Source organism: Melanostigma gelatinosum (assembly GCF_949748355.1).
Source record: "Melanostigma gelatinosum genome assembly, chromosome: 21".
In the NCBI taxonomy this organism is placed as follows: domain Eukaryota; kingdom Metazoa; phylum Chordata; class Actinopteri; order Perciformes; family Zoarcidae; genus Melanostigma; species Melanostigma gelatinosum.
In genome coordinates this window covers 7,979,731-7,994,372 of record NC_136654.1, presented here as the reverse complement: position 1 = coordinate 7,994,372, position 14,642 = coordinate 7,979,731, and the positions used below count along the sequence as shown (strand labels likewise).

General features: G+C 41.6%; 1 protein-coding gene across 2 annotated transcripts; it reads right to left on the bottom strand.

Moving 5' to 3' along the window:
• Window positions 1-852: 852 nt before the first annotated feature.
• Window positions 853-14,325, bottom strand: LOC306795333 (speckle-type POZ protein). 2 transcript variants are annotated; one of them, XM_079293819.1, is made up of 10 exons: window positions 14,274-14,325; window positions 6,859-7,062; window positions 6,660-6,781; window positions 6,058-6,209; window positions 5,800-5,927; window positions 5,532-5,709; window positions 5,341-5,396; window positions 4,134-4,256; window positions 3,561-3,703; window positions 853-2,551 (listed from the first exon to the last, which is right to left on the bottom strand). In XM_079293819.1, exons 2-10 carry the CDS (start codon window positions 6,934-6,936, stop codon window positions 2,407-2,409), a joined length of 1,125 nt encoding a protein of 374 aa, XP_079149945.1. In that variant the 5' UTR covers window positions 6,937-7,062; window positions 14,274-14,325; the 3' UTR covers window positions 853-2,406. The 2 variants fall into 2 exon arrangements, with proteins under 2 accessions (XP_079149945.1, XP_079149944.1); XM_079293818.1 differs by having other exon boundaries at window positions 5,341-5,709.
• Window positions 14,326-14,642: the final 317 nt, after the last annotated feature.

Here is a 14,642-nt window from a genome sequence, read left to right as displayed (position 1 = left end):
AGTTTATTTTGAATTATGGCTGAAGTGCCCTTACAATAGGGTTGTGCATCATATTGTTCAATGTTTGCTCAATGAGAGGCCAAGATCGTTGTTCCCAGTCAGCTTGACTTGATGGCAACTCTCGTGTTTTACCAGCCTTTCTGAAAGATGTTTCAAGTCTTTAAATCAACTTGCTGTCCAGTTTCCCAGCAATATAACATGGAAAGCAGAACAGTGCTTTTTTTGATACGCTAGCAGTAGTTTTCCCTTTGAACCTCTCATGGTTGAATGATCTTTTTCTATCCTTTCCTTCAGTCGTTTGGCCCAGAGCTACAAGTGCAGTAGGGTCAGTTCTGCCGTGCCCCACCAAGCAGAAACGAGATTTCATTCAGAATATGATGAAAAATAGCAAAACTTTTATGATGTGTAGACTAAGTTGAATTTGCCATTATTGTGCCTGAAATAGAGGAAAGCCCATAACGTCTACTGCACAACAGCGCCCTCTGGTGGGGCCGTGCCCGTCGTGCCCCTAACGCAAAAACACAGATGCCAATAAGTTAGAAAACGTTGGCTGTAGCTAACATCAGGAGTTAGGAAAATGTAACGTTCAGCTGTGCTAAAAAAGTTATTAAATAGTGTGGGACACAAGTCTGCTTCATAATAAGCTTTATGACACTGAAATTACTTAGTTTGAGTCATTACACTAAATATCATAAAAACACTGCTCGTTCTCCCTGAAATGTCCTCAATTTAGGTGCGACTGGTTTCTGTGAAGTCCCAAAATGAAACGTCTTGTTTTATGGGACAGCTGAAAATAAAAAATAAAAACATATGAGTCATACAAAAATAACAGACAAAGTTTGCATTGCATTCAATACAAAATAGTTGTGGTTTAATCTTTTAGGAACAAAAAAATGGCAACAACTAAGTGTCACTTCTCATAACTGGCAATATCTACAGGAAAGAAACAGCGGTTCCTTCTATCAAATACCATTTTACACCAGGCTAAAATGATAACTTCAAATGTATTTCATGTGGTTTGCCTTGGTGTGCATTTTGTTCACATTCGGTCGATTCTGAACATTAAAACGTGTTCATTTCAATTTAATTCCCCGTCAGTCTTCATGCCTGCAAAGAAAACATCTCTCCCAATTTAACGGTTGAAAATGCTTTTTGTTTCCACAGCTTCAAAAACGCTTGTGTCTGTACAAATTCCTATGAAAAAAATAGAAATGACAGTTCTGAGGAGAAAAAACAAATAAGAAATCAGTCATAAAACAACATTTACATGCCTGACTGATTCCTAATGTTATTTTTAAACCATTTCTTGACATGATTTTCCCTCCATTTGTCGTCTCCTAGATGGTTTCTCTAATGACACCTCGGATTGTATTTTCTCTCAAGGGCTACGAAGACAGATCCACACACAAAATACAATTTTTCCCAGGAAGGACATCCAGCTGTGCGTTTCTGTATCCTCTGTGCTGATTCCCCCCCCCCCCCCCGACTATTTAAAAAAAGAAACGGATGCAGTTGAAGCAGAGTTCTATATGGGAGTACAGCTGATAAATCTTCTTAAAGGGTACTTTGTTCTTGGTGGTCCAGCTGGGTCTGTAGTCCATGAAGCTTGCTTCAATGTGTGCTTGCCCACAGTATTTCTACTTTACTGCTGGTAAGAGTTGAGGAAGGGTGACCTGTGACTTTAGTGCAATGTTTTCCCAACTTTCTTTGGGAGGATTAATGATGAGTTTGCCCCATATCTGCTTTTTTTGACGAGCCCTTGGTTGTCTTTCTCGAGGGGGGGGGGGGCTTCTAGTTTGACTAACAGGCCCACTTCTTCTTTCGTCCCTCGCATGTGTCCATTAGATTGGGGACGTGTTCTACTGCTCTACTCCAAGCACTAAGAACAGAGCAAAAAGAAGCCTTTTGATGAAATAGACAGTTAAAGACTTAATTTATCTGCACTTTGTCCTTCAAACCTCCAGATTTCCAGACAGTTGGCTCTTTCTGGATTGCTGGTTCCAGTCTGCCCCCCCCGAATGGATTCCAAATTAGGAACTAACAGGATGTCGAGGGATTTAGCCTTCACACACGGAAAAGAGCACAATGTCAGGCGTCTCACTAAGCCAGCGCCGAAGAGTAAGGGGGGGGGGATGGGTGTTATTTTAGTAAACAACAAACATCCACTTCACAAGCCCACCTGCCCCTCTCTTCCACCGCCTCTTCCGCTTTCTTCTTCCCTCCATCTTTAGAAGAGACTAAATACAGCAGGTTTGTACGGGGCAGAAGGGGGCGATTCGGGGGAGGCTGTCGGTATCGTAGTAGGTAACAGCAAGGGGAAAGGTTGCCCCTGTGTGAGGGGAGGGATCTGTGTGTCTTTCTATGTATATGCATGTGTGTATATGTATCGGTGTGGACGTCTTGCTGTTAGGATTGTTTGAGGCGCTTGCGTGGGGGTCCCAGGAAAGGGCACTGGGCTGAAGCCAGGGAGCGGTAAGCTTCGGCCACCAGGTGTGGATGAGACGCCACCATGGACTTCCAACCTGCTGTCTCCATCACCTCTGCAGCATGACTGGAGGGTGGAAACAAAAAACATTAGTTTAGGGAAAAACAATTGGCATGAATAATATATCAGTTAATAGATTCTTTTCTTGATTACAGTATTGGCCGATCTTTTTAGGGATCTTCTTAAATTCGAGGACAAAACAATTACATTTTAGTTACAATTAGTTTTGAATGGAGAGAGTATCGGGGTACCGCTTGCCCCTACGGAGAGTGTTGCATTGTGGGTTGTTTGTAGCTTTAATACTGCTGGGGTAGCAAATGTCTTGAAGTTTGTCGATAGTGTGTTAAGAGTTAGTAAGCCCTGAGAGTATTACATTCGCCCAGTTCAACCTGCAGGAGCGTCTGAAGGCTTGTAATCAGGGCTGTCCTATATTTGGGCCAATACAGTCATAGCAGAGAGTTGCAGATCAAACTTCTTTATAACTTATCCCATTAAGCATCTCATGGACCCATCCGATTTATCATGGGACACATTGGAGAGGACTCGAGCCTCAGGTTGGGCACCACAAACGTAAGACAAAGAAAAGCAGCAAATCCTCACAACTGCAAAACAATTAATCCGTTATCATATCAGCTCATCGATTAAATCGACTAATTAGTTAGGCTCTCTAAATGTAGATGAAATGAAAGTGTGTACAGGGAGGGAAATAATCTGAAGGAATATGCGCAAGCTCAACATCAGTACAGACACATGTTCGGAGTTAATATCACACTTTCATCCGACTCAACAGATACGGTGACAGCACACCGAGTGAGCAGTCAGGTTGTCCTGATCCCCCGGAAAGCCTCGACAGTGTTTAATAATAATAATCAGCCAGACCACTCCATGAGGGGACATGTGAAATTAAATCATTAACTGTGACGACAAGGGATGAGGCGAGAGTCCTGGTCCCCCCCAGTAACGAATCCAAGATAAAGAAGAGATGCAACAGACGGACACAACAACAGAGACAAAATGTTCAGTGGACTGCGAGTCTGCTGGAGACTTGATTACAAGTGATGACGTGCAAACTCACTAGTTGATGAAGTCGACGGCCTGTGTTTTGAGCTGATCGGCGCTGTGCAGGTCAGCCAGGATGAGGATCTCTGCAGCATTTTCCACGGACAGACTTGTACACAACGCGTCCTCACACATAACCTTCAGTCTCTCCAGAGCATACTGAAAGAGAAGTCACTAGATCAGTACATACTGAAGGAGAGAGGACACTAGATCAGTACATACTAAAGGAGAGGACACTAGATCAGTACATACTGAAGGAGAGGACACTAGATCAGTACATACTGAAGGAGAGAGGACACTAGATCAGTACATACTGAAGGAGAGGACACTAGATCGGTACATACTGAAGGAGAGGACACTAGATCAGTACATACTGAAGGAGAGGACACTAGATCAGTACATACTGAAGGAGAGAGGAGACTAGATCAGTACATACTGAAGGAGAGAGGACACTAGATCAGTACATACTGAAGGAGAGAGGACACTAGATCAGTACATACTGAAAGAGCGAGGACACTAGATCAGTACATACTGAAGGAGTCTCAATACGTCTCAATATAGCGATGCAGTAGCTGTATTGTTGTATTACTTTATCAGCTGCTGCCAGCAGGTCGTCGGCCATCTTGTCCAGGTTGGGAGCCTTGTCTGTGTAAATGAAGCACATCATCTCTTTGAAGACCTCCGGCTCCACGTCGTTGATCTCCACTCGGTTCTGACGGAACGAGACGGTGAGTAAGGAAGTTAGATTCGAGCGTTGCACCGTGACATGAGCTTCAACTACCTGCCCTTTATCTCATTAGGTGCATTTCGTCATAAAAACAACAGTTATTGTAATGCTGATGTTCACAAACTGTATACTCTGCAGTATTATATTGGGTGAATTAAGAAAGAGCATGTCATTATCTATGGGGCTGTAAATCTCAACACAGTTGTTGAAGTCAATTCATGGTGTTTATTTGAATATCACAATATGTGATTATAACAGGACTACTTTAAGGACTGTAAATTAAATACTCAACACAACATTTAAAACACACAAAGTTAAACTACTTCATTGATGTATCCGGTTCAAAACTATAAGTCAAAACATACGTATTAATTGTGGTCACAAATCAGTTGGTCAAGTATTGTGCACTTAAAGAAACCTTGAAGCAAATGAAGAAATCATTGTTTTTTAAGTTCTTAATTAAGATTTTGAAAAAACAGGATTCCTTGTGACTCTGAATCATGTTTGCTGGAGTTTAACACATTAAGAGGTTATGTGTTACATGGAATTTGAACAAATGATGAATTGATTAAAAGCACTTATCTTTAAAACAGAATTTAAAAAATATTTCCTCTCCCAGCATTCCATTTGTTGCCTTTCAGATCAAATCCATTCATATATTATTGAGAGAAACATTTTCATCTTTCAAAAAGCTGCAACATCAAATCTAAAATAGCCTTGGGTTAAAAAAAACACCTGGACAGCTTCTCCTGCAATTTCATTTCTTACAGTTACATGTGCTACGATGAAAAAAAAAAAAAGCAATCCTCTGCTTCTGCAGCTTTGTCAGTGAAGGATGAATCCTGACCCCCAAGTACGGCAGGACAATTTCATTTCAGGTGCACTATCATTCAGTTTCACCAAACAGCTCTGCGCTGCAGCCGTTTGACAGCACACCATCCTTCACTCACTTTCACCCCTCGACACAGCAGGCAACGTGTCAGCAGTGGAGCCGCTGGAGGAACAAAAGTAATTTATTTCTAGGAATTAAAAAAAAAAAGCAAAAAAAGCTGCGGGACCATGCGCTCACCTTTTTACTCTCCTCCATCTCGTGCTCAAACATGGCGCTGAATACAGGGGAACGTGCTGAAAGTAGGAATATGGAGAGAAAAAATGTGAACGTGGGAGTAACAATGTTGATAAGTTCACACACAGTCAAGCTTTCTTTCACCGGATAAACAAATAAACTGTAAACAGGGTGTGTCGGACTCCTGTCTGTACCTGCCAGGATGGCTTTGTGGGCCTGAAACTCCTGTCCCGCCACACACAGGGAGCAGTCAGTGAAGCGGGAGTTCTCCCACAGGCCCCCCAGCTCATCTGCAAGCCGGCAGTCAGGTACCTTCACCATGTTCATGGTGTTCTGCCCAGATATGTTGACCGAGTCCTGCACCACACTCACCTGAGGGAGAGGAATGAAATGACATGTAAAAATGTAACTGTAAATGAGCGAGAGTATAAACTAAGAAGAGTTTAACTCAAGGCAGTGTACCTCGCAGAAGAGCGTGAGCTTGTCGTCGGGTAGAAGACCGTTGGCCTCATCTAGGAGGAAGTCTCTCCGGATGAACTTCTTGAAGCCCCAGTCCTTCCCTTGGACAAAGCGATATGCTCTCTGGCTTTCTGCACACAGCCGGGACGCACAGAGGTAACAAAAAGGTAAGTCCACGTAAAAGCTCCACAGAGGGACGTTACATCTAGACTATGATGGCCTCTGTTTCAGTTACAGGTCTGTGCTACCCAGTCGACTCACCCATGGCTTTGGTCTCCTCTCCCTTGGCGTTGAGGATGGAGAATTTGAACTTGGCGCGCACCTCTGCCTTCGGACAGCTGACCAGCAGCAGGTAGAGAGACAGGTAGTCTTTGCTCTCCTCATCCAGGCCCTTAGGATTCACTCGCAAACACCTGATGGTGGTTGAGGATGGAACAGTTAAGATCTCTAGTAAAAGGGATGGAAGTAATAATGTATTAACTAGGGGTGTAACAATACGTGTATTGGTATTGAACCGTTCGGTAAAGGACATTGGGTTTGGTCATCCTTTCGGTATGTCCTGTTTTCGTCTACTCCTCTCACACACAAAGAACAAAAATTCTGGAGTGTGAGTTTTACCTTTGTCATTTTCCCTAGTCTGCCGAAAACTAACCGAACCGTGACCCCAAAAACCGAGGAACGTACCGAACCATGAATTTGTGTGTACCGTTACACCCCTTCTACGAACATTAACGGTGTAATTTGCAACAGCAATCAGACGGGGAGGGATTCTCTAGATGTTTCTCAGACGTCCACTTCCTGTGCGACGATGAAAACTGGACATTAGAATACGATCAAACAGAGCGGCTCTCTTGCCCACCCACCATTTCAGCTTGTCATTGGCCCCCGAAGAGAAGGTGGAGCTCTTGATGACCTCGCCCATCTCCTCACGACAGAAGCTGAAGTTGTTGATGGTCCACATGTAAGAGAACTTCACCACCTTGATCTGGCAGAGGGAAAGGTATTCAGTGGAGCTCAGGACCGTTGATTTGTTTGAGATGAAAGACGTGATGATCATTTTACCTGTGTGTAACACCAGCTCTCGGCCACGGGCCCGCTGGACATTTCCGCAGGGGGAGGGGGACTCGGGACTCTTGACATTGCCAGCGTGACAGAAGGTGTCGGGGGCAAGAGGGTGAGGAGAAGGATTCCGTCACTTCCACTGGTTAATGTTCAGTCCTGACGTCCATCTGCAGCACTACACGCCAGATGGAAGCAGTTTGCCCCCTAGAAACAGACCACGAGTGTGATTAGTTGATCAGAGCTTAAATCCCATCTCCTTGAAAATCCTGTTCAGCCTGAAACGCATTTTTCTAACGAAGAGGCAATCACAGAAAACCGTTTTGCAAAAAGCTCATTGAGATGCAACACACGGGCACCGTATCTTTCATGAATCCAGTTACGATTCAATATCATTATATTCATGCAGCCACGCTGCCTGCTATGGAGGCTTGTGTGGTTGTGGCGAGATGAATTGTCCCTGACCCATTGGGGGGGGGGGGGGGGGGGGGGGGACGACAGCAGGAGATCGATGGCCCACACCTGTTCTAAGATCAATAGCCGCTGCAATTGCAATTAAGTCGCAAAAATGAACTGTAAATAAACAAGCTGCCTCCCAGGACTGTGGTGGAGGTTAGAGCTACTGGCCAAACTACCTTCAAGTCACACGGCCACAGGAAGGTTGTGTAGACTTGTAACGCACACTTCTCTCCTCTAAATAACACACTTCCACAGCATGTGTGTGTACTGTATGCTGGATCTTCAGGCCTGATAACCTCTGTGACCATTTAATGCCATGAAATATTCCATGTCCTCTAGAAAATTCTGACTTTTGTATCCTTCTCGTAGGTACAGAGCTCCTTTGAATACAAATTATAGGAGGTGCCATGACCTTTAAAACCTTATAAGTGGCAAAAGCAAAGCATCCTAACAGACATATAAATCTACTGGCAGTTAGAAATGTGGATCTACACATTAAACAAAAAAGGATAAGACTTGTGATATATTATGAATATATCTATATTTCTGCTATTGTCACCAAAAGACCAAAACAGTGCTGACTGATTTAACTGATAAGGGGGAGTCATTCCCACAAACACCGTCCCGCTGGCGTAAATATTGAGTTGAGTATCATAGTGTACTAATCCACCACTGAAAATAGTCCCCATTAAATGCACCATTTATCCTGTTTGAGTGTTTTTTTCTCAACAGCTGTTTTAGTGATTTATTTAGCTTTTCAGTAGGAACCAATGCACCTGTGCCAAAAAGTAGTTAAAAAGTAATTTGTAAAGTATTGAGATTAATTAAAGTGTAGGTTGTGGTCTTTTCATGGGATTTTGGATTACATTTATATATTTTTCAGGATTACAGAAGAAGCATACATTATTCTTTAATCATTGAGATTAAAACATCTTTTGTGTGCTGAGATGGGCTCGAGCCGACCATGCCCATAAACAGAATAAGACATTTAGGGAAAGTAAGGGAGGAAGTTCAAATGACTGCGCTTGAGAAATCAAGACGAGCCGACAGGGTTTCAGACTGCTGGATCGCCTCAGACTAGAAGACAAAAGTCAGCATCAATATTTAATTATATGTGACGGTATAGGTACTGTGTTTAGGGTTGGGTACCGAAACTCGGTGCCAATATGGAACCGGTTCCTATACGTCCGGTATCTACCGGACTGAAACGTAACGCAGATTTCGGTGCCGCCTTTCGGTGCTTGAGCCGATTGAAATACTTTTTTTACACTACTCTGATGACTCCGTCCTGGCAGCAGGACTCGGTCCTCCGCTCCTCACTCATAGTATTATTACAACGGGGTACTTCGCGCTGTCGCTCATAATCACAACACAGGCACGCAAGCTTCTTCTTCTCCTCCTTTGAGGTGTAGTGGCGGTTGGCAAACGAAGAATTGGCGCATTACCGCCACCAACTGGTAAAATAAAATAAGTCATGAAACGTGTCGTATTTTGCCAGAGAAGGAAAATATGCTCATATTTCTGAATATTTATATTTATTTAAGTATACTGTAAACTGTTAACAGTTAATATATTGTTCATAGTTAAAACGTTTGAAGCTGTAGTTTGAAGCCAAGTGTTTTGTATTTATTTATATTTATAGTATACTTTAAACAGTTAATATGTTGTTCAATTTGAAGAAAAAAGTATCGGTTCAGGCACCGGTATCGTTCTAAAAGTATCGTTTTAGCACCGGTATCGGAAAAAACCCAAACGATACCCAACCCTAACTGTGTTGCCCTCTTTTCTACCCCTTTATCGGGGGATAAGGACACAACACCTCGCACTGGACATCATGTTGACAGACAGATTCATAAGCCTTTTTCATCTTGCTGTCAGTTTCTTTCTAGGCCCTCATACTGTTAATCTGGGACCAATTCTTCTCACTGTTCAATATCTTTATTTCTATTCGACCATTTTTGTCGAACCCATCATCCGTCTCTACCATCCTGTCACACCAGGAGCCTTTAATGTCTTCAACCATAAATTCAAGTTGGGTTCAAATGCAGCGTAACAACAAGTGTCGGCTGGGAGCTGAGCTTTTTGCTCCTCGTGATCGCACTGAATAAAGGAGACATGTTGACCGTGAAGCTCCTTAGAGGCGGTGTGAATGGTAACATCTGAACGTATGACGCACTTAACAGACTAATGTCAGTGGCGTAATGATGGGAAGTTATTCGTTTAATACTACCACAATACTCCACAAATCCTTTAAAATCATATTTTATATGATTATCAGAATTCTCGGTGGGAAATGTATGCGCATATATATATATATATATATATATATATATATATATATATATATATATATATACACACATTTCCCCACTGAGAATTCAAAAACATAAATATATATATATATATATATATATATATATATATATATATATGTGTGTGTGTGGAAAGAAAAGACATGGCATGTACGTTACTTCTGCTAACAATCCCACAATGCAATGGGTAAAAATGAACCGTTATGATGTTGTACAAAATGACGATGATTCATAAAGTGTCTTTAATCTCAATTTACTGTTGACGGTAAAGTCAACTACTGCATGTATAATAAACATGCATCATACGTATTCAGGTCTCGCCACACTCTCGTCTATAGTACATGCTGTGCAATGTTGGTACCATGATCTCCTACACAGTAACAGTGTAGTACAAATGCCTGCACAGCCAGATCTCTAACCAATAGAAGGTTTTTTTAGGATGGGACAGGATGAACACTCTGCTGGAACTAAGCAATTACTGCTGAGTCACAGTCAAAGCCTGCTCTCCAGGCAAAAAGGAAATAAAAGCTGTGTAACTCATGAGGTACATCATAACATTACCACTTTGAGTGAAGACATCTTGATTTAAGTGCAGATATTTGGTCTAATGTGGACTAAATGAATCACTGTGTCTAATCAACACAAAGTTCCTGTTAAAGATCCGATGAATGGAGAAACAGCCAATCTTCTTGATTCTTGAACAGCAGCAACGAGTGAGATGGACCGAGACAAAGGAAGGGGGGGGGAATGAAAAGTAAAGTGATAGAGAAGCCGAATGGAAAAACTGGTGGCAAATGAAAGATGGGCCACCGTCTGTGGGACCATTCAAAAAAGATAAATTGCCACAAAAAGTAGTTGATGGAGATGTAGTAGATGGAGACAAAAGAAAATCACAGAGAAATCAAATACAGACTTGTGGACCGGTGGACTCTGATGAAGACGCACGGTGCATTGAAACCGTCCCAACACACAGTTTCATCCTCAACGACCCACTGACTGAGACGTGAACTATAACCCTGCAGGACTAACATCTGCAATAGCCATTCAAAGTATTTACATTCAGCAATTATCACTCTATATTGTAGTCGTTATTGTTAGAGCCAGAGTCTGCCATTCCCTTGCTGTCTTCAGATTGCCTAACAAAGCATGACAGATTCAACAATGCTAATAAGTGGGCAAGGGGCTGAAAGATTAAACCACAGCCATTTCTGTTCAAAGAAAAATGACAAAAACAAAATACACAAATCTCTAGAACAGATGCAGCCGACAGGCAGCCGAGCCGCAGCCGACCTGTGATGATCACACACGCTCTAACCTGTTAACATGTTCCCCAGCACAAACACGCTGGTCAAGCAGGCAGCCCAGATAGGAGAGAACAGGCTTGTGCTGGACTGTGATTGAAATGAAACAGGAAAAAATGGCCGACAATGTGGGGAGAGGTGAGGGGGGGGGGGTCTGATTAGAAGGCGCTAACGTTCTTTATTTCATGACGTAGATTTGGCCCAAATGGTCAACTCCATCTCCATTTTTTTTGGTAAGAAATGTCGATATTTAACACCAGCATTGATGTGTTTTATCAAAGTACAGTCATATAACTTGGATTCAAGCTTAAGAAACATATTTAAGTGTGCAGCTACTCTTCAACATTTGCAGCAGTGATGGAACAAGAAGAAATCTTGAATGAAATCGTAAAAATAACAACTTCAACTTCTTCCCTCTACGTTCACATGACGGTAAAAACCTACAGCAACCAAACTCAGAAGATCGATCAAAGTCACCTCGGTTTCCAAAACTACCACCAGAAGATCAAACGGCACAAGGATCAGGTCTTAAGGTTGTCTGCTAAACTTTCACCATAATATCTATACACATATCACCAATATATGTTGATTATCTAACAATTTTTTTTCAAAGATGTAGGAGATGGAGAGGCAACAATCTGTGAAGTGTTTGATCATCGCAGTCTTAGTGAGAAGTTATGCTCATTGAATTCAAATGCAGATATATAATACGTGAGGTGGCAGTTATGACCACAGTGGTTATTTTCGTGACATTTCACTCACCAAACAAGGGGGAAAAAAAAGAGAGAAATCAATCTCTGCTCTAAATTAAAGACTCGAGGTATGGCGGCACTTCACGCGGCAATTTCCAAAGGGGGATGAAAAAATTGCAACCGTTGTCGAAGTGTCAGTGAACACAACGTGTATTTCCAAAGCTTTGGTCTACGAGGACTGCAGAAAGCCACAGACAAACCTAAAAAAAACTATAATTGGTACAGGGGCTGGAGATCGATTGCACGGTGCGTGTTGGGCCTCTGCGGGAGTGATTTCATATTCTGTCCTTGGCGCTCCTCCTTTCCTAAAAACTCAATCTCAGAGAGGTATGAACTATTGATTTCGCTCCAGCGATCAGCTTGCCTCGCTCTTATCCCTGACTTTGTGCAGACCCACAATTACATTGAAGGGGATTTGAGTGGGTAAAAAAAAAAAAAAAAAAAGCATTAGCACCCCAGGCTCCCCCCTCCTCCTGGTACTTCCTCACGAAAACCCTCCTCACTTCACCACGCGAGGAAGGTTAAAGGGAGGCGGGACCTCAATGCATATCTAATGTCTAAAGTCACCTGGTTCACAGCAGCACAACAGTTACACTCAACGTGTTGACCTCGAAGGGCAGACACTCCCGAAGGCTGCAAAACACTGCCAGTAGTCCGGTCATTGTGGCTGTAAAAAGCAGCTTTCAGGGACATCTTTTATTATTTTTCAATTTGGTTTATTTGAGCTTCATCGTGAATCTGTGGTTTGCTTTTTTTTGGTAGTTCGAAAAGACAACTGCAATTTAGGATTAATAAACTCTTAACTTATTGTGATTTCCTTTGATTTATGTTTGCTACAAAGTAACCTGGTTTGCATGTATTGTAAGGTAAATAGCCAGCCGTTTGAAAAGGCCCCAAACAATTTAACGGAGAAGCTCGCTACAGACGAGGTTTGTATGATGTTTCAAATCAAATTAATCTTCATAAATTGTGACAGACGATGTTGTTGTGTGGGACATTGTGATGGGAGAGAGTATTTGCTTCTGGCCAGAGCAACTGGATCGCATCAATGTCCATATCACAAAAACCTGGATCACATTCATCATCATCAGTTAGGCTGATTTTGTGTTTTTATTATATTAAATGTCTTCCACCTCGCATTGGTTGCTTATGCTATATAGATGAGGCCACAACAATTTTTGGCAATGGATTGCCTTACTGTTTTTAGTGTTATGACGATTGGAAAACATGGACTAAGCATTTCATTTCTGTTTTTAAGTTATCTACTTGGGGCAGAGAAATCTGACTTCAGATTCCAGTAAGAGAACATTATAAAATACTTTAAGAATAAAGTAACTCACTTTCATGATCCAAAAAAAACTATCACATACATTGCAAAAGTTGTTAAAAACTGATTTGAAGGCACAAACGCAGTGGATTTTACTCTGGGTCGCCACACTGAAGGGGAGTTATGTATTACTCAGTATATCTGCAGGGCCAAGAGGTAGACTCAGGACTTTTTTTTATTGAGGGCCATTTTAAATCTGCTGCATGGCAGCACTTTGACTTCAACATTAGGCAATAATGAAGCAAAAAGACAAGTATTGATTGTACGACAAGAAAGCCAAGCCTCCCCAGTTAGATTTGTTTTAAAAAGCATCCCAAATCATTAGAATACAACGTTATCACTCTGCAAGTTATGGCCAAAACATTATGTATTAAGTTGAATCAACCCTTTTCACAAAGTCTTGATTAAAAATCATCACGGTCTAAAAGACATAAAGATACCAATGTTCATGTTACAGTGTTCACCACCAGCATGAGAGATAAACAATTAAACCTTCTTTATACATGATATCCCTGCTGTGGAGTTTGCGCTGTTTCCAGGGAACCTGTACAGATGAGCCAATATTACACTTGTCTTCTCACTCTCTATTCAAACAATTATAAATGAGAGCTATTAAACTCACCAGTTTTTGTGCCGCTTGAGAAAACAGACCATAACACCACGAGAAGCGTTACTTGTAGGGCTAAAACATACATAAATCCTGACATCTATCTATTAACCACAAATACATTATAGTCATCTATTAATAATAGTGATCCATTATGATTACGTTTAATTCAATTTAAACTTTTAGCCATATTACATTTCTTTCTATTAAGTAAACTTACTAATCATTTAATTGTTTAATAATTGATATTGGGAAGTGAGCCTCACACCTTCTAGTTACTGTAGTCGATGACAGTAGCAGGTAGTTAACGTTAACTTGCTAACAATACAGACAGTCGACAATGGTGTCTTACTTTGAATTGGTTCTTTTATAAAACTACATATAAACACCAGGGTGCTCATATAGAAAAATAAATCCCATACATTGATGACAAGTTGTGATACTTAAAACAAATGACTGCAAATAACCCAATCTGACGATAGCACGCCAGTTAGCTGATTGAGCTAGCTAGCTAGCAGCTAATATAAGCCAAACAAAAAGGTCGGAGGAATCGCCGCAAACATTGCGATTATAAAATACGGAACAACCGCCTGCTTTGTGTGGGTTTAAGTCTTAAGTCCCTATATGACTGCTTTATGATTTAATTGTCGACAGACTTACCTTTGTGTTTGGTTAAATTGTGACGCTAGCTGTCCGTGATCTTGTGTTGTTGTGATTGCTAACAGGCTAACTGTCTATAGCACGAGCAGACATGAGTCTCGCGAGGAGCGCCACTGCTGTCTCGGAGTCATTTTACGGCCCATTAATACAATGACAAAAACTGTACATACACTAAATAAGTTTTATTTTAATAATAGCTCCGTTATGCTTATAGTTTCATGTGGGCTGGGGCCAGTATTTTACTTTACCATCATTGAAAACTAATGAATATTGATTTAATCAGCAGACTGGATGAGCTACAGCAGTGTTCCTCATTAACAGAGCAAACAGATTAACAGGCCTCTACCGTTAAAGATTTACTTTAATTAA